Genomic DNA, 25,743 nt, shown 5'->3' on the forward strand with positions numbered 1-25,743 from the left:
GTCCTGTTATGGACTGGTAGTTGGTTAAACAACAGGAAGTGGAGGGCATCCAGGTGTACCAATTGCACCAATTTTTCTGAATGTTGAAATCAAAAGCAGACTGTGAAGAGCCTCAAACTGGAGTCTTAACTTGCAAGGACTAAGATCTTGGAGTTGTGATGAAAAAGATCTTGGGAGTTGTAGTGAAAATATCGACTGATGTAGGGGCAGCGGAAAAGGCCAGTGGAAAAGGCCTAGCATTGGACCATGCTAGGTCCAATCAAGATTCAGGCTAAGGTGGAAAAGGGGTGGCATTTGCCTCTCTCTGGGGATATGCCTGTCTTCTGTCTCCCACAGGAGACCTGCTCTTATATTTTGAGAAATCTTGGTTTCTTTCTGTTCTTTGATAAGGCAGTTGTAATGGACTGATGGTACTGATGAATAAGCATGGTCTTTCAAATCCTAGATACAGTAATGGGTTGCTGAACACATTTTCTCAATGAGCGATGTAAAAACCAAAGTTATGTTACTGAAGCCAATTTGAAAATCAGTTGAGATTTCAAATATAGTGCATTAAGTTTTCCAAATTCTTCTTTAGACCCCACACTTTATGGGAAGCCTTCAGCTGAACTTCTTGGTCCTAAGCATCAACAGTATTGAAGCTAAGATACATGTAGCCAGTGTAACCACCTTCTATTTCCACTTTTATTTACTTGTATTCTTTAACATGTATTTTTATGCTGGTCGAGGACTGTAATAAAGGATGATGATGATGTAGCCAGTGTTGCCTGTAACAGGGATTCTGTAACGTTGTTGACTGCAACTCCTATCGTTCCCAGTGGCTTGGGGATTATGGGAGTTGTAGTTAACATCTGGGGATCCCCATTACAGGGAACACTTCATGTAACTGCTGTCGCACACATTCATCCTGTGTTACTCTTCCATCTCCTGTGAGTCTCTCCCCTCTGTAGGTTCTTGCCCCTTCTTTCCCCCCTCCCTCTGTGGTGCCCCCCTCACCCTCAAACTGGGAGTTGTAAGGTGCTTGGGACAGAGAGCTGTCATTTTTTTTAAAGCTGTGTAAAATGCCATGTACGTTGTTGGCCCTGTAGAAAACTCAAATGATAATGTCAACATGGAATTTGGTTGTTTAAGCATTGGTAGAATTTTTGCAGCCACCCCTTCATCCTCCGGGAGTGAAAGAAAGACCCATTCAAGCTGTTCTGTTTTTTTATATATACAGGAGGTCTCCGGGGAGCAACCGTGGTGGATGCCTTAGATACTCTGTATGTCATGGAGCTGAAGGAGGAATTCGAAGAAGCCAGAGATTGGGTGGAGAAGAGTTTTGACTTGAATGTGGTGAGTCAGGCTTTGAATATGTTTCTCTGTGCTGCAAAGACCGCCTGGAATGTTTGAACCCTGGTGCTTTGACCTTGAGTTTTCCTTCCCCACTGTGGAAGCAAGGAAAGGGAAAATATAGAGTTGTGTGGGGAGGCAAAGAACTAAAATATTAAAGAGAAAATGTATTTTCTTCTGCTGCTGCTGCTGCTACCACCACCACCACAGACCTTGATCACTGGATAAGGGTGTTGTGAAAATAAAGATCAATCAATGCCCACTTGTTTATAGTTTCCCCCCACTTAAGTGTTGCATTTTTCCATCTCCAACTTCTGTTCTTTATTTACTTGTCAGGGTTTAGTTTAGTACTTTCCTACGGTCCATGACCACAGCAGGGTGTTAGTACAGTAGTCCTGGGGGGAAAGAATGTATAACCTGTGGACATCTGAAACTTAGTGACTCACCATTTGTATTGCAGATTAAAAGTCCTGAGTACATTAGACATTCAACTTGTTCTCATGATTATGAAAAGGGTAGGAGAAGCCTCCTGTCCAAGTTCGTCAGCTGTGCGTGCTCCTGTTTTCTGCTTGTAGGTGAATTAAAAACAAGGTTGGAGGTGCCGGCAATGATCATGTGCTACCTGGCAGCTGTATAGGATCGCCCACCTACCTATCAGCTATACCCAGGTCGTCAATGTGCTACAAGGAAAAGCCCTCCGATCCAGCTGAAGCTTATCATCTGATCACTTCCAGCCCTTCCAACCTTGTTTTTCACACAGAGAAAACAAGAGTGTGTCCAGCCCCTGACCTATTCATAATCATGATAAAGAGCCTATTATATTGGGCTTCATAACAACTTTGTAAAAAATCAGAGTATCAGGTTGAACCTGAAATTAGTGTTATTACATCTGTTTTCTGGGTAGAATTCTACTCAATCTGATACTCAAAAGATTTGATTGTATTTTTGTTAATTGCTACAAGGATCTCCATAGCTAAACATTAGAAAAACAAGACTATGACTCTTAACACCTGGTATCAAAACGAATAGTGTACTGCTACTGAGGAAAAGTTGACTTGTATCATCTGATTATGATTTGGTCAGGCTAAACCCAGTGCTTTTTTTTTTGCTATATGGTTTTGGCTTCATCTTGTTCACAAATCAGGAAAACTATGGACACTCTCCCTCTCCTTGCTACATCAGGGTCTGGAAGGATTATTAAGTGGACATTGTTTGGTCTTGCAGAAATAGTGTCTCTTTTGTGTGTTTATGTGTGTGTCTCTCTCTCTTTCTCCCTCCCCCCCCCTCTCGACATTTCAAACTATTTCTTACAGAGGGTTTTTTTTTAAAAAACTGTGCTTCAGTCTGTAATGGCATAAATAACTAAATGTTGTCATGCTTTTTGTTCTTACTAAAATGTTGCAATTCTTGTTTTAAATTTAAAAAGCAACAACAAAAACCAACGACTTTGTAAAATAGGTCATTATAGAGCACCCGTGTCGTGGAGTGGTTAGAGTACTGCACTAGAACAAGGGAGATCCAGGTTCAAATCTCCACTCAGTCATGAAGCTCCCTGGGTAAACTTGACCCACCCACCCAGCTCCGGCCTAACCTACCTCACAGTGTTGTGAGGGTAAAATGGTGTGAAAACCCTGAACTTTTAGGAGGAAGGATGGGATATAAATGTCATATATACACTGTAAAGGTAAAGTGTGCTATTGAGTCTATTTCGATTCCTGGCACCCACAGAGCCCTGTGGCTGTCTTTGGTAGGATGCAGGAGGGGTTCACCATTGCCTCTTCCTGTGCATTATGAGATGATGCCTTTCAGCATCTTCCTATATCGCTGCTGCCCGATGTAGTAGCAGCAGGGATTCGAACCGGCAACCTTCTGCTTGTCAGTCAAGCATTTCTCCACTGCGCCACTTAAGGTGGCTATACATTGCCATTTTACAGATGGAAGAATTGAGACTAATATCATGGAACAGATTCATGGCAAAGAATGGACTTGATACATATTTGGCATTTGACAACCATAAACACATTTCTGAATCTTCCACTATAGAAATCATCCAGCTAATCACCTTTCGAAAATTAAGCTCAAACATAACTATCTGTAATCCATTGCAGCCTTCTGGGTAATGAAGCATAGGTAATAACAGAGGATAATTGCATGTAATAATATCTTCAGCTAAGACTGCTTGGTTTTTTCCAGGAGTGGAAAAAACCCGTTTTCTAGCATCAAAGTCCCTTTATCGCTTCGACCAATGAGGAGCTTGTTAGCCTCAGTGACTAAATGGAACCCGCATGTACAGATGGATCATTTGCTTCTCATCGGTCTGGAAGGCCTTATGTTTGGTATCAGATTGATAGGCCAGGAGACAATAGAGATGGGGAACATTGATTTGTGGATTTGCAAATTCTCTTCCTCATGCGCCAGCCGCCTCCACCAATCAATCTGCAAACACGAGAATGAACCTTGTGGAGAGCTAGATCAGAGGAATTAATATGGAAGAGGCTGCATCTCTGCATTGATATAGTCAGCAAATAGACATGCTTGAGTGGAACAGGGCAGCCAACATAGAGGTGAGGCTTTGGGGAAGTGTAAGGTGCAGGGTGTCTTCTTTTTTCCAGAGGCTGGTGATAGCTTTGTGCATGCAGCTGGGCTAAAGCTGTATCCAGACATCACTTTGAACACTTATACCAATGTATAGTGTTCACAGGTACAGATCCGTACAACAGCATCCACACATGATGCTGAATGCAGGCACACTTCCTATCTGTTCCTATCCCCCGTGCATTTGAGGAGGGCTGTACCCAGGTTCATTTTTAAAATGAAGGCAGGATGGAGCCATAAATCAGTGGAAGAGCAAGCCAGGACCCAGGTTCACTCCCTGGCATCTCCCAGTAGGGCTGGAAGAGTCTCCTGTCTGGAACCTTGGAGGGCTATTGCCAGCCAGTGTAGATATGACTGAGCTAGATGGAAAGAACAAGGACACGGGAGGCATCTCCCCAGCTTAATCTGTTCTTAGGGACCTAGGAAGCTCCCTTGGTCCATCTAGTTCGGTCTTGTCTACACTGACTGCTCTCCAAGGTTTCAGGCAGGAATTCTCTTTTCCAGCCCTACCTGGACATGCCAGAAATCAAACCTGGGATTCTCTACATGCAAAGCAGATGCTCTACCACTGAGTTAGAGCCTCATCCCCTATGGGCAGTTACAACAGACAGTGCACATGTCACCCATCCAAATGCAATAGATTGTGAGTCCTTTGGGGACAGGGATCCATCTTATTTATGTATTATTTATATATTATTTCTCTGTGTAAACCACCCTAAGCCATTTTTGGAAGGGCGGTATAGAAATTGAATGAATGAATGAATGAATGAATGAATGAAAAGAAAGAAATAAACCAGAGCACACTGCACTTAGCCAAGGGAACGATTCATGCTCGCAACCACAAAACCAGTTTCTCCTCATTTGTGGCGGCAGCAGCATCCTTGGCACCACTCGAAGGAAACATCCTTCTTTCCACAGCATGGCTCTTCACTCCTGGCTTTACCAATCCAGTCGTGGAAGGACAAAGTGGGAGGCCTCGAGTGGAGAAGACCTCCTCTGCTTGCTTGTCTTGCAGTGGTGGTGGCGGCAGCAACACAGGGGCTGAGAGGAGAAGTTCTCCTTGTTCTGTGAGTGTAGCCTCTGTGATGGGGAGTGACACACAGTGATCAGCATAATAATAAGAGTGGAAGGAGATTCCTTTGCTGATTGGCAGAGCTACCATTCTCCAGTGGCTCTGGTTTGGTTCACTTTTGAATGCCCATCACCCCCCACCCTCCTCTTCCTCCTCCTCCTCCTCCTTCCTCCTCCTCCTCCTCCTCTTCTTCTTCTTCATCTGCTTATATAGCGCTTGCATTATAAATATACGTAGGTAAAACACAATGAAGCCCCTGTCAGAGGCTGACAATCTGACTTAAAGCATGAGACAAAAGGGAAGGGAACAAGGAGGACAGCATATCTCTAGACCTAGATCCAAATCGCCTGCTGCTTTGGCCGCCAGTGACATGTACAGAAATGGCTAATATCGCTAAGCAGTTAAAACCTGGCAAAGCCCCTGGCTCTGATTTTATCTTATCCAAGGTTATTAACAATAACCTTGAGTGGTGGACCTGTTTTGGCTTCTATTATTATTATTTTACACAGTCAGACAGGTGTTATTGACTGGTTTGTTTTATCCAGACATCAAGTCCTTCCCAAGGACCTGGGATGCCAGAATTTTATTGTCAATTGTTACAGATATCATCGCAGAATATAGGCGGTTCCCAGTAAAGCTGCTTTTTGTAATTGACTGATGGTGATTTCTGTGGCCCCTATGGTGTTGAGGTGCTCTTCAAGGTCTTTTGGAACTGCACCCAGGGCACCAATGACCACTGGGATTATTTTGGTCTTTTTCTGCCACAGCCTTTCAATTTTAATTTGTAGATCTTTGTATTTTGTGAGTTTTTCTATTTCTTTTTCTTCTATTCTGCTATCCCCTGGTATTGCTATGTCGATTATTTTGACTTGTTTTTCTTTCTTCTCGACTACAGTTATATCTGGTGTATTGTGTGGCAGATGTTTGTCTGTTTGTATTATTATTATTATTATTATTATTATTATTATTATTATTAATTACATTTATAAACCTCTCCATCCAGTTGATCCCTCTGCCTCACCACCATATGACTGGGGCTTAGCGATAAACATCCCTATTTATAAGAGAGGCAAAAGGTTTGCTCACCAGCAAACTATCGCCCCATTAGCCTCCTGAGTGTTATAAGCAAGATGTACGTGATACACCTGCTCAGTAAATTTTGGGATTGGCTGGAGGACAAACAGATATTGGCTGAAGAGTAAGCTGGTTTTAGGGCCAATCGCCCTCCAATAGATCGGGCCTGATCTATATAGCATCTGGTCGAAAAGTGCTCATCTAAGCCCAGTACTGCCCTATACGCTGCCTTTGTCGACTTTAAATTTGCCTGTGATCTAGTTTCAAGAGACAAACTGTGGGACAAGCTTCTAAATAGGTCACTGGGCTGTTGACTATCTATACATTTATTTCTCCTAGGCGTACCCTTCGCTAATCCCATGTGTGGCAGTTCTCGCGAGAGCAGCTGCCTGGAGGATAGCAATGGGGATGGGGAGACAATAGTGGTGACAGCCAGCCAGTCAGCTGGAGGAGGAGGCGGCCATGGGCCGGCCTGGCCTGCGGGAACAGAAGGCAGACGCGGGTGGCCTGCCACCAGGAGGAAGAGGCGTCTGGGTCTCTGGAGAAAGGGAATGCCCTGCCTCTGGAAGCCTTGCACGTTCTACTTTACCTCTGTACAAGCTTGTGAAGCTGCAGGCTCAGATTTGGGCCCTTTCACTTGTGTTTGGGAACAGGAACGACTTGACAGAAAGTGGGACAGCAAGTGGCCAGTGCTGGGTTGTGACGTGGGTTCAAATCCACACTCAGCTGTGAAGCTCACTGGGTGACCCAGTCACTCCCCTAACTACTTCACAGGGGTGTTGTGAAGATAAAAGTCGGGGGAGCCTCATGCATTATTCTGAGCTTCTTGGAGCAAGAAGGGGATATAAATGCAAGCAAGTCAGTTCCTTCCTGTGTGCCATCTGAGGCGAGTAGTGTGACCTTTCCTTCAGGACAGTTTATGGTGCTTGTTTGCGGAGCGTTTGCTTTAAAACACACACAGAGAGACATTCTTCTTACACATTACACCTCTTACTCATTTACTTGGAAATGTCCCATTGATTTCAGCAGAACTCTTGTGAGTAATTGTGGTTAGGATGAATGATGTTATGGCGACGCATAATAATTTATTTTATTTCTCTTACATTTTTAATGCCACCTTTCTACCCAAAAGGCACTCAGAGCAATTAACTAAATAAATAATAAATAAATAAGAATGTGACCACTCTGTTTAAACCCCTACTCTGGGCAAAGAGGCACCTTTTTAGTGTGGTGATTCTTTTTATTTAGCAGGGGGAGAGTAACTGGCCCTATCCACCCCCAGCACAGTACCACCAGTGACTGTTGCTGATGTCTATCTTATGTTTCTTTTTAGCTTGTGAGCCCTTTGGGGACAGGGATCCATTTTGTTTATTTATTATTTATCCATGTAAACCGTTCTGGAAACCTTTGTTGAAAAGCAGTATATAAATGTTGTTGTTGTTGTTGTTGTTGTTGGAGGAGAGGTGTGGGAGTTTTCTTCAGATCAGAGCTGCAAATATTGAGCCTCCAGCTGTGGTTAGACTACAGCTCCCATCATCCCCAGCCACAGTGGGCAATAGTCAGGGATTACGGGAGTTGTAGGAGGATCAAAGTTGTGCAGCCCTACTTGACAATGCATAGAAGAACAGAGAACAAGAAGAGCCTTGTTCTTGTCAAGGCCTTGACATATTTTCTTTGGATCTAGGTGCCAGCCGCAAAATTTAGGAACCAGACCATGAACCTTTGACAAAATTACTGGGCTTGGTGACAAACGTTGTGGAAGGGAGAGTAAGTTGGCTTCTTTTTATCTCTTTTACAAGTAACATACTTGTAAAGGAGATAAACCACTTCAGGGCTTAGTGCCTGTTTACCTGCAGGACCGCCTCTCCTGGCCGGTCCTGTCCCACCCTGTGAGATCGTCTCAGGTTGCCCTTCTTTTGGTCCCTGGTCTCAGAGAGGTCCATAGTACTAGGGCCCGTGGAAGGGCTTTCTTTGTTGCTGCCCCCCCTGCTCTGGAACTCTCCCCCCTCCCAGATTCAGTCCTTATTGGAGACATTTCTTTTCCATCAGGCATTTGCCCTTTAATTTAAGGTATTTGGCTGTGTGTGTGTGTGTGTGTGTGTGTGTGTGTGTGTGTGTGTGTGTGTTTTGTCTCAGATGCTGTTCTTACTTTGTACACCACCCTGAGTCTGTGGATTCGGCAGTAAATTAAATCTTTTAATTAATTAATAAATACTTTGAACAGAATCAGGGCTGCCTGGAACAAATAAAGATTTTATTAAGTACATCTGAATATCATATTCTAGGCACCACAGTTAAATTTCTAAATGAACATGGCTGTGCTTATCTCCACAACAACCCTATGAGGTAGATTAGGCTGAAAAGTGACCAGCCCAGAATCACCCAGTGAGTTTCATGGCTGAACAGTCCTAGTCCAGCACTCTAACCACTACACCACACTGGCTGTTCCCCCCCATTAACATTTTAACATGTGACATGATGTAATCACATTGAGAGTTTTCCTGCCAGTCTAATTAGCAGCTGGTGAAGAGCAGGAGGGAACGGAACCTCTCCAGACACAGACATTTTTTAAATGTTTCTGGAGTAGAGGAGAGAAGGAAACGTGGGCAGCTGTTCTCCGTGGCAGCCATGCATTCTCCATCTCACTTCCTTTTGCCCTATGGAGTGCAGTTTTGTGAGTATTAAAGGCACCTTCTGGTACTCTAATCTGAAGCCAGGTATTTGCTCTTCTTTGCAGAATGGTGAAGCGTCCTTATTTGAAGTGAACATCCGCTACGTTGGAGGGCTGCTGGCTGCGTTCTACCTAACTGGCGATGAGGTTTGTTCCAACACATTTGCGCGCATGGAGTATATTTCTGCCTAAGAAAGCTCCCCTCTCCCACTGAGAACCCAATGTACCAAATCCTCCCAAATAGTCCCCTCTGCCTCAAGAAGCTCAAACACTGCCTTCTTTATGAATATGGAAATGCTGGTGATGGCTGTTAGTTAAGTCTTGCATAATTACTCTGCCTGACTCATTTGTATAAATATTTCCTCCTGTGGACAATTTCTTCTTGATAGCTCTTCAGTTTGGTACATTGGTCCCTGCTGAAATGCCGTTTGCCATGATCTTGGCCTTGCCTTCAGAACTTATTAATTTCCTGATAGTGGAGAGCAGAACTCTCATAGGTCCCTCCGGGTCACGTTAAACGCTGCAGTGGGGTAACTGTCATTTTTAGTGGCGGCTGTTTTCAGCTACATTGCTAAAAAGTGAAAGCCATCACTGAGTGGTTAATGCCTCATGACAAGGCCTTCAACCTCATCTTTTGCATTGCAAAGGATCTTCTACCATCCCAGGGGAGGAGGGCAGTGCCCTTAGGGTAGTGCAGCTGCCACAGCCCTATCCAGAGGAAGGAGACCTCGGGAGGATTTGCATGATAAGCTCCTCAGACCCCCTAGACACAAGAAGTGTGATCCATCTGGTCTTGTGGTAGCAAACATGACTTGTCCCCTTAGCTAAGCAGGGTCTGCCCTGGTTGCATATGAATGGGAGACCAGAAGTGTGAGCACTGGAAGAGATTCCTCTCAGGGGATGAAGCCACTCTGGGAAGAGCATCTAGGTTTCAAGTTCCCTCCCTGGCTTCTCCAAGATAGGGCTGAGAGAGACTCCTGCCTGCAACCTTGGAGAAGCCACTGCCAGTCTGTGAAGACAATACTGAGCTAGATAGACCAATGGTCTGACTCAGTATATAGCAGCTTCCTTTCTTCCTATGTTCCTATCTGGGTACCTCAAGCTTCCTACTGGGAGCCAGTTTTCTCTAGCGTGGTGGCCTTCGAGCTTTCTACTCTCAGATCACTTGTTCTACATCAGTTTGTCTGCAGAAGAAGCTCTGCACATTACCTTTTGAGGAAAGGTGATTAAGCAGGTGGTGGCATAGCAACTATTCCATGTTGCCATGTTGACGCTTTTTCAGCCTGGTTACAGAATGAAGGCAGCCTTAATAGCCCTGGTGTACATGATCTTCATCCTGAGCAGGGGTGCACAACTCAAATGCCCCGGTGGGCTGAAACCAGCTGTGACTTGGTATGCGGGGACCAAGGTTCATATCCAAGCAACTCTTGGGCAGAGGGAAGGAGGAAAGCCCTGGACAGCGGTTTCCTCCTTCCTATTGCTCAGGAGCCATCCAGATGTAGAGCAGTGGGGCGAGAGGTAGCAGCGGAGGGGAGAGAGTCGAGGGCCGGGATAGCCCAGAATACAGCCCTGTGGGCTGCCAAAATCATGGCCACAGGCCAGATGTTGTGCAGCCCTGATCTAGAGATTGGCAGATACCTCTCTCCTGGTCTTGCTGGACACTTCAGCAGCTTTTGAACTTTTTGAACTCTGCTGTTATTTTGGTCTCTTTAGAACATCCGGCAGCATCTTGTCTGTCTTGGAACAGTGCACAAGTTTATTCCATTGTATAGGATACAGAATGACAGGAACATAGGAAGCTGCCATATACTGAGTCAGACCATCGGTCTATCTAGCTCAGTATTTTTCTTCACAGACTGGCAGAGGTTTTAGGCAGGAATCTCTCTCAGCCCTATCTTGGAGAATCCAAGGAGGGAACTTGGAACCTTCTGCTCTTCCCAGAGCAGCTCCATTATCCCTTAAGGGGAATCTCTTTCAGTGCTCACACTTCTAGTCTCCCATTCGTATGCAACCAGGATTGCCAACTGTTCCTTATTACGCACGGATGTCCCTCATTTCAGGGATGAAATGCTGATCCATATAGACACAGCATTTGCCTCTCATTTGTCCCTCATTTATTCAATAGCATATAATTCAATTACATATACGTCAATGATACTCAGACTCTTAATTACCACTGCATACACCTCCCCAGCCAGCCCCCACAAACTTGTATTCCTCATTCTGGCAATGAGTTCTGTGTGCTGTCACTTGGGCAGGGAAGGGTAGATTTTTGTCCATCTTTCCTTCCCTTACAAGCCATTGTTACGAACACCCCAGTCTTTTACCTCCTTTCATTTCTTAAATGAGTGGGATATAAATGTTAAAAAAATTTTAAAGGCACAAGCCTGCTGTTACAGCTACTATGAAAGAAAAGATAACGCCAACCAAGGATGCTGTCAAATGGACTCTGTGGAAAGATCCACAGCGACCTTGCTGATTGTTGCCTATGTTAATAGAAAGCTAGATCAGAGGAATCCAGAGTCTCACGTTAGCTGCATTTGTGTATTAGAGCCATAGCTGAAGAAAGGATGAGCACAAATCTGTAACTTATATATTTCTGACATATGCTGATGTCAATTATTCCAAGTGTCTGGCATGCCCACCCTGAATGGGGGAAATAGCCCAGTTGTGACCCTGCCACTCTCCCCCTGCCCTTCCTAAATTCCCTCTTTGAAGTGTCAATAAAAGACTTTATGGCCACAGGGCCGGAAGGAAATCAATAGTTACGTAAGAACATAAGAAAAGCCCTGCTGGATCATGCAAAGGCCCACCTAGTCGAGCATCTTGCTTGACACAGTGGCCCACCAGATGCCTCTGAGAAACCCACAGGCAAGAGGTATGTGCATGCCCTCTCTCCAACTGCTACTCCCCTGCAACTGGTATTTGGAGGCATTTTGCCTCTGAGGCTGGAGGTGGCCTAAAGCTCTCAGACTAGTAGCCATTGATAGACTCCATGAATTTATCTAAACCCCTCTTAAAGCCATCCAGGCTGTTGGCTGTCACCACATTTTGTGGCTGAGAATTCCATAGGTTGAATAGAAGTTGTATGAAAAGGTACTTCCTTTTGTCAGCCCTAAATTTCTTGGCAATCAGTTTCATGGGATGGAATCTGGTTCTAGTGTTATGCGAGAGGGAGAGAAATTTCTATCAACTTTCTCCACACCATGCATGATTATATAGACCTGTATCATGTCTCCCCTCAGTCGTCTTTTTTTCTAAACTAAAAAGCCCCAAGTGTTGTAGCCTTGCTTTGTAAGGAAGGTGCTCTAGGCCCCTGATCATCTTGGTTGCCCTCTTCTGCACCTTTTCCAGTTCTACAATGTTAAGATATGGTGACCAGAAGTGCACACAGTATTCCAAATATGGCTGCACCATAGTTTTGTTATAATAAGTATAACCAGCTGGCCCGGCACAGAACATCTGCACGCTTTCTCCCTGTCTCTCAAACCTCCCCCCATCCCACCCACCCAGGTCATTGCGCCGCCTCCCCCCGCCCCAGCCACGCCATGACCTTTGGGATGGCAGCAGAGGTGACAAAATCTCCTCCCCCCCCCCGCTAATTCGGCCTCCTGCCTTAAGCCGCCCCATGGGGTGCTGGGGGGTCGCACTCGGCTTTTGGCAGGGTGACGGAAGGCCCCCTCACTCGATGCCCCCCCCGTTCGGCCATCCTCCCTTTGCTCTCCCCCCGCTCTCCCATTGTTTCCCTTCCCCACTCAGCCCCCCATCCCACCTCCCCCCACCTTAAGCTGCCGTCTGCGGCTTCTCGGTTCGGTGATGGCTGCTTTTTCTCAGCCCAGTGGCTGCCGCTTCTCCTTGACCCGCTCGGCAGCGGCTGCTTCTCCTCGGCCCACTGTCAGCTGCTTTTTCTCGGCCCACCGCCGGCTGCTTCTCCTCAGCCAGCCGGGCCACCTGTCCCCATCACTAACTCCCTTGGGAGCTGCCACACATGGGATTAGCGATGGGTATGTTTACGAGAATTATATATAGAGATATCAGCAGTTTTGTTTTCAAACCCCTTCCAAATGATTCAAAGGATGAAATTGGGCTTTTTCACAGCAGCCGCACATTAAGTTGACACTTTCAACAAGCTGTCTACCATGACCTCAAGATCCCTCTCCTGGTCAGTCACTGACAGCTCAGACCCCATCAGCGTTTATGTGAAGTTGGAGGTTTTGCCCCGTATGAATCACCTCTTAACATTGAACCGCATTTGCCATTTTGTTGCCCACTCCCCCAGTTCAGAGAGATCCTTTATTCCCTGACTACAGTCCAGTTGGTGAAATGAAATACTGTATTACGATCATTGATCAGTTATATATACAAACAGATGATACTGCGTTCAGATAAGAAGTAAATCATGCAGAATACACCAACATAGAAGCCTTATGTAACAACATCTAAAAAGAAGGACTAGAGGTTAGCTGTTGACAGATCTTAACGGCAGCTGCACAAAATTTGGCAACCTTGTAGGTGGTGGAAGGTTTCTTATTTGCCAGGAGCAGTATGGCGTAAAATTCAGCCATCCGGCCAGGAAAGCGTGATAGCAAGGGAGAAATAAGACTGCACCAGCTATCATTATAAAAAGGACAAAACAACTGCACACGGTGGACAGATTCGACCTCACCTGAGCCACAGGGGTATAACTGACTGGCCAGAGGGGTTTTCAAAAACCTTCCCAATAAAAACCGCTGACAGTAAGGCATCATATCTTGCTCTAAGGAAAGCCCTGTGATGGCTCAGTAAAGAGAGGGACAATAGATAGCTGGCAGGTTCCTGATTGAAGTCACCAAGGCGCCCTCTTATGGTCTCCGAGATGGAGCTTAAATCATTCTGATGTTCAGTGTCCAAGACCCTCTGTTTGAGGATCTCCTTGGCCTGTCTGTAATCTAATAATGACAACAGTCCAATGGTAAAGTTCATGGCTACAGTCCGGTAAGGATTGGTGAAGTCTTAGATTATAGCTCAGTGTCTAGCTGGTAAAGCCCAGCTATAGTCCAGTAGGGGAACTGGTGAAGTCCATGGCTATAGTCCAGTGACACATTGGCAAAGTCTCTGACTAAGTCAGGGTAACTCTGTGGGGAGGAGCAATCTGGTAGTTTGGGAGGAGGGAGCGAAGCCCCTTTGGTTTTTAACACCCATCTGTGCATCACCAAAACATGTTCCTGAGGGTCGTGTGACCCTCAGGGACATATTTGGTGATGCATAGGCTTCAAAGCATAGGACATATTGGCAGAATTGCCGGATCTCCCACTCAAGTGGCAGCTCAGCAGTAGTGTGGAATTAGGATTGCTGGACAAGTGCTGTGCTAGTCCAGATGTCCAGCATTGTTTCATAAAATTCGTTTGTAATGGTGAATGGATGCCAATGCCACGTTAGGCAAGTTCCACAATTTCAAAGTTACAATTAATGTTTTTCAGGTGATTATACCTGGAGTGTGTGAAAGGGTATAGAAATTTTATTTATTGAGTATTCGGGTAAAAAATGTCTTTCTACATAAAGTTTTGAGTAAGTTTCAGTATAACAGTTAAAGCACATGAATTGTCTTTATTAATTCCCACCCTCTAATCAAATATTTCAGTTCTATTACTTGGGGGAAAAAACTGAGATACAGTATTGGGAAATTAACATAGTGGAGGTGGTGTGGTTTACTGTATAAATAGTTCAGATAGCACACCAAAACAGATCCTAATCTAATTAGGCCATCGGGAAATTTTGTGTAGTAATTAGTTTTGGGGAAAATCAATGCAGATTTTATGCAAATTAGGGGAAATTTGCATGGGAAATTTTTTCCAATTCAAAATATTCTGGGAAACCCACATCTCTTGTGCCTGTAAGCTGTGGTCAAGTGAGTGAAGGTGAAGTTGAATCCAGACAAGGCAGAAGTGATGCTAATTGCTGTGGATCCTGGGATGTGCTCCATGGTGCTTTCTCAATGCACACAGAGTGCTTGCTCATGTTTGTTGGGCCCAGCTGCCACTTCATGCAGATGAGTGCATGCCCTACATGTGTGTCAGAATCCCTTTAAGACGTGCATGCGTGCATCCACACAAAACTGCTGCCCTCCATGCAGCTGTTTTTAGCAGCCGTGCAGTCTCCTCCTCCTCCTCCTCCTCTCCTCTCCCTCCACTTCACTTTGCTCCTCATTTCCCTCCATCTCCAGCTCACTCCCTTGGCAGCCGGAGGCAGAAGGGAAGGCAGTACGGCTCCCCTGCCATCCCTTCCCCACCCCACTCCCAGCAGATCTCCCCGCCCTGACTGGCAGCTGCCCCAGAATGTCCCATCTCAAAGAGGGAGGGCCAGTGGAGGCAGGAAGCGGAGGTAGCTCCTCTCTAGCTCCACCTCTCTCTCTGTGTACAGCCTTGGAATCTGAAAGGGCTGCGAGGGGAGGAGGCAGAGGGTGGGAGGGTGGGAGCAAAGCCAGACTGCAGGGAGGGGAAGTGCTACCAGATGGCACCAGTGGGAGGGGAAGGCTTGGTGTGGGGGTAGAAGGGGCTGCCCGCCACTGGGGCTTTGTTTAGGCCCACTAAGTATTTCCAGTCACTCCTTGCACACATCAGGGGGAAGAGCTCACAGCTCAGTGGGACAGGCCTCAAGAATAAGCGTTTCCCCCACCGCCGTGTTCACTCGTGGAGGCGATCCATCCCTAGCTTCGATTTCCCCAATCGCTCATATTGGGGAAATTGACTCTCTTGTGTAAGCAAGAGAACAAATCCTCCCGCTCTGGCCATAGCAAGACCCCTATTGGAAATGATGACAGGCACACGTGCTCCTTCATAATGGCGTCAAGGTGTATGGATGCCCTTTGCAATTTCCAGTAGGCTAACATGGTGACAGCGGGGAGAAAGCTGCCTGTCGCCATTTCCAATAAGCTAATGTAGCGGCGGACAGTGGTGGGGAGAAAGGCGGCAGATCCCATGGTGAAATTGGAACCCCTTGCTATATTCCTAAGTGGTTTTTACACATTACTCTGGGTAAGACAAGATAGGTTGATTTGGGGAAGAAAAAATCAAGGTCCAGTCTATATCATGGTTCAGTGTTTGCATGTCAATGCATCCTTTAGGATTTCTTATGAATAATATCTTTAAAGTACAGTGTGAAACTGGCTGGCTTGGATAGCTATGGCTGTATTTTTCAATGGTTGGGAGGAAATTCAGTTGGATTTTTGATCAAATTTAGATCTGTTTTAAGTTCATTCATCTCTAAATCAAAATAAATTACATGGACCTTCATTAACATGAATAATTTGTAAAACCTTTGGTTTGAACTTAAAAACCCAGCGTCTTAAAACCAAAATCACCCCCTTGCTTAAATATTAAATATTAAAAAGGTTTTATCTTTAGACATCTGTATAAAGTATATATATGCTACAGAATATATAAAGTATTAATTTTCAGAGGCTTTTGAAGCTTCCTTTAAAACAAAAATAGTTATAGAAGAGATAAAAACTAGTTTAATTTTCTCAACTGAAACAAGCAGTGAAATAAGACATTGCTTTTGCAGGGTCCTGACCACCAGTTAATATCCCTGGTAGCAGATGTCTGACTATTGAGCATTTTATTTGCTTGATTGTATAATAATTTTAATTTACCTTTTACTTCACTGCTTTTATATTGCTTTTATGTAGCTTGTATATATTATTTTAACCATTTTATACTTTTAGTTGCCATACTTTTAAGGATTCATTTACTCTATTAATCTTTGCACAGGTTTTTAGGCTTAGCCGGTAGCATTTTACTTTATTAATTCCATTCAGTTTTCAGAGTTGTATTTTACTATTATAATCATACTTAGCTTCTAGAGTTATATTTTATTTAGCATGAGTTTTATTATATTGTATCTGTACTTTATCCTGTGCTGGTCTTTGACCGTAATAAAGATGATTGATTGGTTTTTGCAGGGCTGTTCATCCTTTGAACTTATGACATTGTCTCAGAGGACAAGATGTTTGATGCATTTCATACTTTAAAGCCTCTGTCTAGTAGGAAAACTTAGCCCAGAATCAGTTTCTTGTCAGGAGGGGGTAGGGAGAGAATGAGAGTGTGTGTGTAACCATTCTGTCTTCAAAAGACCAGAGGAGAAATTTGTGTCATTGTTTTACAGTATTCCTCTTCCATATCTTTCTTTCAAATGCACACACTGAAAAAAGTTGAAGAATCACACATTTGGTACTTAATTATCTTATCAGTTCTGCTAATGAGTATGCATAGGGTGTTTTTAATATCTGTCGTGATGTTATGTGGTTTGTAATGAACTTTTCTGAACCCTTCTGGAGACCCTCATTCAAAAAGCAGGATACCAATATCTTAAATAAAGGAAGCACTTAAGAACAGCCTGGCTGGATCAGGCCCAAGGCCCATCTAGTCCAGCATCCTGTTTCACACAGTGGCCCACCAGATGCCACTGGAAGCCTACAGGCAGGAGTTGAGGGCATGCCCTCTCTCCTGCTGTTACTCCACTGCAACTGGTAATCAGAGGCATCTGTCTTTGAGGCTGGAGGTGGCCTATAGCCCTCCAACTAGTAGCCATTGATAGACCTCTCCTCCATGAAGTTATCCAAACCCCTCTTAAAGCCATCCAGGTTGTTGGCTGTCACCACATCTTGTGGCAGAGAATTACACAAGTTGATTATGCGTTGTGTCAAAAATTACTTCTGTTTGTTGGTCCTAAATTTCCTGGTAATCAATTTCATGGGATGACCCCTGGTTCTAGTGTTATGTGAGAGGGAGAAGAATTTCTCTCTATCCACTTTCTCCACCCCATGCATGATTTTATAGACCTCTATCATGTCTCCCTGCAGTCGTCTTTTTTCTAAACTAAAAAGTCCCAGGTGTTGTAGCCTTGCCTCATAAGGAAGGTGCTTCAGGTCCCTGGTCATCTTGGTTGCCCTCTTCTGCACCTTTTCCAGTTCTACAATGTCCTTTTTTAGATGTGGTGACCAGAATTGTACGCAGTACTCCAAGTGTGGCCGCACCATAGTTTTGTATAAGGGCATTATAATATTAGCAGTTTTATTTTCTATCCCCTTCCTAATGATCCCTAGCATGGAATTGGCCTTCTTCACAACTGCCGCACATTGAGTCGAGACTTCCAGTGAGCTGTCCACCACGATCATAAGATCCCTCTCCTGGTCAGTCATCAATCGCTCAGATCACATTAGTGTATACTTGAAGTTGGGGTTCTTTGTCCCAATGTGCATCACTTTACACTTGCCAACATTGAACCTCATTTGCCATTTTGTCACCACTCACCAATTTGGGGAGATCCTTTTGGAGCTCCTCACAATCCGTTTTGAATTTCACTACCCGAAAGAGTTTGGTATCATCTGCAAATTTGGCCACCTGGCTGCTTACCACAACTTCTAGATCATTTATGGATAAATTAAAACAATTAAAGTAATAAATAGTTGAAGGAAGAAATCAAATACTTTTGAGGAAGGATTTCACAGACAGAACTTAAATGCACACAAAGATATTCTCTGTAGCCTCTAAGGATACAGTTGCTCTTGGTTTTTGGTAGAGGATGCTGCACACACACGAAAGGCTTTGGGGTTTGGGACAGCAAGAGGGATGCCTCCCTTTGTCCCATCACTACCCCTTTGTTACGGAGGCAGGCTGGCTTTAGGTAGGGATGTACACGAACCTGTTCAGAGGCCCTTTTACAGGTTTGAGCACTGGCCAGTTCGAAAATTTTGACGGGGGTGGGATAGCCTTAAGGGCGGGGGAGGGTGCACTTACCCCTCCCTCCACTTTCCCCCCATCGGTGCGCACTGGGAAACCGATCCAGTGGGGCGACAGCATACCTCCATGCTGCTCCGTCCACTCTTCGGACCGGAAGTAGGTGGAAGTCGCTTGCGCCAACATATGCACGAACATGAGCTACTTCCGGTCCGAAGAGCAGACAAGGCAGCAGGGAGGTACACTGCTGCCCCACCAGACCAGTTTTCCAGTGAGCACCAGTGGGGGAAGAGTGGAGGGAGGGGTAAGTGCACTCTCCCCTGCCCTTAAAGTTATCCCTCCCCCGCAGTCGAACTGGTCCCCACCAGTTCCGTGCACATCCCTAGCTTAGGTACAGCTGGGAACTGACCTCCTAGGTCAACCTTCTCCCCCCCCCCCACTCTGAAGACTCTGGGCGGTGTACAAAAACATGCAAAGCAAGACAACATTAAAATTACATTCTAAATTAAAAACTAAAGTAACTAACAAAAAAGAAAGAAAACAAATAGGTAAAATATAGGGCAAAAGCCTGGCAAAAAACAAAAGTCTTCAATAGAGATTTAAAAATCGGTAAGGAAGGGGCTAAATGAATCTGAAGGGGAAGGGAGTTCCAGAGAAGTGGGCAGCAACCGAAAAGGCCCTTTCATGGGTCCTAGCGCCCCAAACCTCTTGGAAACCAGGGACCGACAAGAGGGCCATCTGAGATGATCTGACCGGATGGGATGTAACTGGATAGGAGAGGCGGGTCTGTAGGTAGACGGGTGCCAAGCCCCTTAAGGCTTTGAAGGTCAGAACCAGGACCTTAAATTGAACTCAGTAGCGAATACGCAACCAGTGCAATGACTGCAGGAGAGGTGTTACCCTGTCATATTTTCTGGCACCCATGGGTTCCGTCTTTGGGACCAGAAAGGTGGCATACATGATTTTATAAGCACACACATGTATATTGGTATGTATATCTCGGTGATGAATGGAGAGCTTTGGCCTCATTCCATGTGGTTCGGAATGTGAGGCATAGGTCCAGATGGACAGGGGGCACTTGAATGGCTGAAGAAAGGAGGCTGAACGGATGCTAGCTGACATGCAGGCCAAACCCTGCCAGGTCTTAGGGCTCAGTACAAGCAGCTCATTTGGCAAGATGCGACGGATTCACAGGCGGACTACATCTTTACACAACCGCCACATTCCAGCAAGCCCTGTGTTATCTGGGGAGATGGAAGCTGAAGAGGATTAGCCAAACGGGTCTCTGCATCTGGCGTGCCAAAACGTGGCATCTCCTCGTGCGGCACAGCTTGGCTGCCTCCTAAGTCCGCTGAACTGCTCCTTTAACCAGCTGAGCAAAGTCTAGGCAGTCCGAGTCAAAGGTTTCAGCTTCAAATCCCATCGCCTGACCCGCTGCCAACCGGGGAGAAGCTGGCTTATGACTTGCCTTCATAGTCTTATGCTAATGCCCTGGCAGGCCCGCCTCAACTCAGCTTAGGAAAGCGCACTTTTGGAGAAGAAAGTTCATCTATTGGGGCTAGAAGGGGGCAAGGTGTGCTGCATGACAGATCATCTGTGCATCTAAGGGACCAATAAGATTTAGGAAACAGAAGATGCAAGGGGCTTGAAAACGTGAAGTGCATCATCCAGCCCCATTCCCAATATCAACTATCAAAATACCAGCAGCTTTTCATTCACCACTTGTTCCTACTCAAGTCATAGGATCTGTAGCTTTAAAGCCGCAGTTATTTTCTCCCTCACCACCCCCTTTTAACTATTTACTGCTCTCGTTAATTCCTGAGGTTTTTTAAATTTGGCAAATTATGCTTCTCTCTGCCTCGCGCCGCCCCGCCCCCCCGCTCTGTTACTCCAGTCTAAACAGAGGCAAACGGTGCCCATTTCTCTGAGGACAAATTACTACCGTGGTAATCTGTGCTCAGGAGATTACTCATGATCAAGAGAAGCCTGTTAAGTGACTTAGGAGATTGAGCCCAAGCCTTTTACTTCTAGCCCCATAGTTTCTGCCCAAGCTGCCATCAATGACTGTAAGACAGCAGGAAGTTTTCCACACCCGGCTTTTTGCCCGCATCTCCTCCAGAATGGAGTGGGCACATTCACATACTGGGCAGATTTACCTCAAAGACCCTACAAGCTATCGGGGAGCACTTCACACACGTTTCGGATTTTTCACTGATCTTTAAAGATCCACCTGATTTACATCCAGGGTTTAAAAAATCCACTTTTTGCATTGGGGTTTTTGGATAGCGTTGAGTTCACAGTACAGCCTCGCAGAAAAGACAGCGGAAAAGCCTGCTGTGTGTGAAGAACTCCCAGGAGATCCGAAGAAGAAGAAAGGCCAGGCTGCTTCCAACATAGTCTCGGGCCTTCACGTGGCTAATAAAGCTTAGGGATAGGCCCATAGCTCAATGACAGAGTGCAGAGTGCATTAATTAATTCAAGAATTAATTGATTGATTGATAATTTAATTAAGAGAAAGAGCCCCACCTGAAGTCCTAGAGCCACTGCCAATCAGTATAGGCAATACCAAGCTAGCTGGAAGGATATTCTGACTAGGTATAAGGCAGCTTCATATGTTCATATGATTTGGTGCAGGAAGTTGGTGGTGGGGGTGGGTGGGAAGAAGGTTGACCTAGGAGGTCAGTTCCCAGCTGTACCTAAGCTAGGGATGTGCACGGAACCGGTGGGGACCAGTTCGACTGCGGGGGAGGGATAACTTTAAGGGCAGGGGAGGGTGCACTTACCCCTCCCTCCACTCTTCCCCCACTGCACTCACTGGAAAACTGGTCTGGTGGGGCAGCAGTGTACCTCCCTGCTGCCCTGTCTGCTCTTCGGACCGGAAGCAGCTCGTGTTCGTGCATATGTTGGCGCAAGCGACTTCCACCTACTTCCGGTCCGAAGAGTGGACGGAGCAGCATGGAGGTATGCTGTGGGGTACTTAGCTGAAGGTTTGTGACAGAAGGGGTACACCTGTTTAATGGGAACCCTGTCCTTGTGAATTAGAGCTGATTCAGGCTGTGTACAAAGATACCAGAACACAGACAGACATGGGTGTGAAGTGTCTTGCCACAGAGTCATCTCTGCTTCGTCCATCAATCAATCAACTTTATTACGGTCAAAGACCAGCATAGCTTCCTCATCTTCCTCATCGGGAGAGGAGAGCTGGCCTTGTGGTAGCAAGCATGACTGTCCCCTTAGCTAAGCAAGGTCCACCCTGGTTGCATATGAACAGGGGCATATCTAGGGTAGGGCAGGCAGGGCATGTGCCCCGGGTGCCACTTGAAGAGGGGCGCCATTTTGTAAAATTAAAAAAAAATTAAAATGGCTGCCAAAAACAAAATGATCACCACGCATGCTCAAATGGCCTCTGTAAGGCCCTAGGCCATGCCAGGCCTCACAGCGGCCATTTGAGCATGCACGGTGGCCACATTGCTTTCAGCAGCCATTTATTTTTTTAAAAAAATTTTAAATGGCCACCGCACATGCCCAAATGGTCCCTGTGAGTCCCTAGAGGCCAGCGGGGGGAGGGGGAACCTTTGCAGACACACCCCTCCCACGGCCTTTAGGAAGCCCCCCCGAAGGGGCTACAGGTAATTTTTTTTTAAAAAAAATTAATATAATACAAGTCACTGTACACATATTCCGATCTGTGACTTGTATGTGACCTTCAGACTTGTATTTTTCAGCTGATATTATGGTAAAGTTGTCTGAAAGATGGGTGTCAGATATTTAGACAGGGGGCGCAATTTCAGTGCTTGCCCGAGGTGCTATTTTCCCTAGATACACCTCTGCATATGAATGGGAGACTGGAAGTGTGAGCACTCTAAGATATTCCCCCCAGGGGATGGATCCGCTCTAGGAAGAGCAGCAGGTTCCAAGTTCCCTCCCTTCCCTTGCAGCATCTCTAGATGGGGCTGAGAGAGATTCTTGCCTGTAACCTTGGAGAAGCCGCTGCCAGTCTGTGTAGACAATACTGAGCTAGATGGACCAGTGGTCTGACTCAGTATATGGCAGCTTCCAATGTTCCCTCCTGTACTACAATGTGTGTTTCATTCTGAAGCTTCCCCCCGCCACTCTTCCTTGCATGTTCATCTGCTTGAGTATCCGGACCTTAAAAACAAAAAGGGATTCTCTCCTGCTGCCCCCCACCCCCGCCGGGCTTCTAATTGAAAACTGCTCTGAGGCGGTGAGAGACTTACATAGTCTTACATGGTGGCCAGGTAATCAGTGCTGTACACAGTCCTTCTCTGAGAAATGGAGAAGGAGCTTTGTGATTGACATAATGCACAAATCTAGTTTTTGCTCAAAGTGGAAAAGGGAGCTTGATCCAAGAGCTGTACTAAATTTGCTCACAGAGCAGGCTGACTGTTGCATTAAGTCACTGGAAACACCATTGGACAAGTGCAGATTGGACCCGTTTCATATTTTGAACATAGATGTTTATGTCTGGTGAATCAGGTTATGTCTGTTGGTCCTGAGCAGTTGACTATGAGCACAGGCTGCCCGTGTGCCCATAATAAAACTCACATGTAGCTGGTTGAAGTCATGCTGAGAAAGTGTGCTTATAGCCAAGCCACACACACCCAGTTCGCATTTGATCCAAGGAGACAAAGTAAAGTCTGAGTGCGTGGATGGAAAACCAAACGCAATTCTCTGCAAAGTACCTCTTTGTCACTGAACATATGGAGATTTATATTTAGAAATCCAACACAACTTATATTCCCAGACAGCTCTTTTTAAATATTAGCTTTCTCAGTCCACCCTTCCTCTTTCTCTTTAAACAGGTCTTCAAGAGTAAAGCTCTAGAACTTGGAGAGAAGCTTCTGCCGGCCTTTAACACACCAACGGGGATCCCGCGAGGAGTCATAAACCTGGGCAGGCAAGGCACATATCATTATTACTCTGTTTTCTTTTAACAAATGCAGCAATGAATTCAAGAACAAAAGGAGAGGATTAGACCAGCCAGTGGCAGCCCACTTCCTCAGGAACTTCTCCCTTTACATTTGGGTATGAGCACTTTTGTCCCCGTTAACTTAGGGCTGATTCAGGCCTCCCATTATACTGCCCAGACATGGTATAACCATGCAGTGGTATAATGGGAGCCTGGGCGCTTTCCAGATTAGACCCTGCAATGGGGTCAGGACGTAATTCTGACGTGTGCTCCCGAACTCCCTGTGTTGTGACACCGCAGTCCCTACGCTGACAGCAGGGTGCAGTTCATCTTTCCAATCCCTTGTTTCAGATTTAATCGCTGCGATATAGTGCTATGACGTCGTGTATCTGGCGTTAAAAAGTTCCTGTTTTTCCCGGTTGTTTGTTATCATGAGACTGCTCCCCCTGTTGGGCGCTTTGCTATTTACGTTTTGAATGCAATTCGCCTGAACGGAAACATTTTGCCGCTGGAAGATGCCCTGGTGGGGGACAGGTGGCAGTGAGCAGGGGGGTATCATGGAGGCCAGCAGGGGGTGGGAAGCAGCAGTGAGCACAGAGGCTCCCCCTGCCCCAGGAGACCTCTGTATAGAAGTGTGAGCACTGTGAGATATTCCCCTTGGGATGGAGCCGCTCTGGGAAGAGCAGAAGGTTCCACGTTCCCTCCCTGGCAGCATCTCCAAGATAGGGCTGAGAGAGATTCCTGCCTGCAACCTTGGAGAAGCCACTGCCAGTCTGTGAAGACAATACTGAGCCAAATAGACCAATGGTCTGACTCAGTATATGGTAGCTTCCTATGTTCAGTTATAAATCCCGCCCCTGCCGAGTTCACTTTTAAAATGAATGCAAGTACAGTCATTCACACAAAAACATGCACAAATATACAGACCTCTGTACAGCCCGACAACATAATATCTGAATAGGGCTCACATCTTTTGTTCATCCTGAATTGCCTGCCCATCATTTTTCACGAGGTGGCTCTGAGTTCTAGAATTAGGAAAGAGGGAGAAAACTGTCTCAAGCCACTAGAACTATATGCCATGCATAGTGTTATACGCCTCTGTCCTCCTGTCCCCAGAATGTCCTTCCTAAATAGCTCTTATTGGATCAGACCTCCTCTTCCCCCTGCCAGCTTCCTGCAAGCCCCACACACCAGCAGCCTTCCGGCCAGTTTGCCCGCCAGCTGAAATAAAGGCCGCAGATGTCCCCATGCCTACCCGAAACAGCTGATTGGGAGTTTCAGACTGAGATAGTGAGAGAAGTCATAGGGTTGGGAGGTATGAACTCGGAATAATTCTATTTCCTAGAGAAGGAATGGAAAACCTCCTGCCCCACGGTGTCTTTAAGGGGTGCGTGGGTTTCGGTAAGGATCCAACACAAACTCCGTTAGCAAAAGGAAGTACAGCTGGGGCACATCCTCTGGCAAAAGACCAACAGCTGCTTCGTGGACGTTCCCCCCCCCCACCCAATGAAGAGAACTGCATTACAATGACCAGCTGGTCTGTGTGGCTGCCAAAGGGCACTGGCTATTTTGGGACCACTGATGGAGTACTTCAAGTAAAGCTCCATTTTCGTTGTTCGTTATCTTGTCCCTTTTTAAAAGCTAGAAGTTATAAATATTTGTATAAGAGCTATGGGAAATACCACAAATTCAGGAAAGAGCTAATTTCTGGGGAGATATTTCTACAAGGAAGCCAGGGGCGTAGCAAGGTTGGAGTGGGCCCAGAGACAAGATTTTAGAATGCCCCCTTCCCCACTGAAGCTCAGCTCATGAAGTAAATAAATCTTAAATGAGGCTGAATAGTGGTAACAAAAAGCAGATATATATAGATATAGATATAGATAGATAGATAGATATAGATATAGATATATATAACCTATGTGCCACAATAGAACATCATCCTAAATTATTTTTTTAAAGGTTTTGTAAATTGTGGATGATGCAAGTCATTTAATGGTACTAGAGAAAGACATGCTGTTCTGGTAGCTCCAGGTCTTAACACTCACATCAGTTTCGGAGGATGAATACAACTGAAGGAAGCCCGGGCGGGTGCGCAGCTGGGGGAGTCAGTCATGTGACTTGGCTCTGGGGGGGCAAGGTAGTGGGCCCCCAGACAACTGTCTCCCCTTGCCCTATTATAGTTACGCCCCTGAAGACAGCAAGAATTAGTAACGATGGGGGATTTCAACTCCCCTGTTGGAAGACAAGCTCTAAGCATCGGATGATCTCCCAACACATTCCTGAGCACCTTGCTGACCACTTTCTCTTTCAGAAGGCGAAGAGAAGATCGCAGGGGCTGGCTGTCCTTTTCTTG

The 25,743-nt window shown here is 45.8% G+C and overlaps 1 protein-coding gene across 2 annotated transcripts in view; it reads left to right on the forward strand.

Moving 5' to 3' along the window:
* Positions 1-25,743, forward strand: part of MAN1C1 (mannosidase alpha class 1C member 1) — a 207,296-nt gene that overhangs the window by 143,903 nt on the left and 37,650 nt on the right. For both annotated transcript variants that reach the window (XM_053268110.1, XM_053268109.1), the window contains exons 3-5: positions 1,220-1,335; positions 8,811-8,891; positions 23,284-23,378. In XM_053268110.1, the coding sequence (XP_053124085.1) occupies positions 1,220-1,335; positions 8,811-8,891; positions 23,284-23,378 (292 nt within the window). The remainder of the gene's footprint in view (positions 1-1,219; positions 1,336-8,810; positions 8,892-23,283; positions 23,379-25,743) is intronic.

Source organism: Hemicordylus capensis, chromosome 7 (assembly GCF_027244095.1).
Source record: "Hemicordylus capensis ecotype Gifberg chromosome 7, rHemCap1.1.pri, whole genome shotgun sequence".
NCBI classification, from domain to species: domain Eukaryota; kingdom Metazoa; phylum Chordata; class Lepidosauria; order Squamata; family Cordylidae; genus Hemicordylus; species Hemicordylus capensis.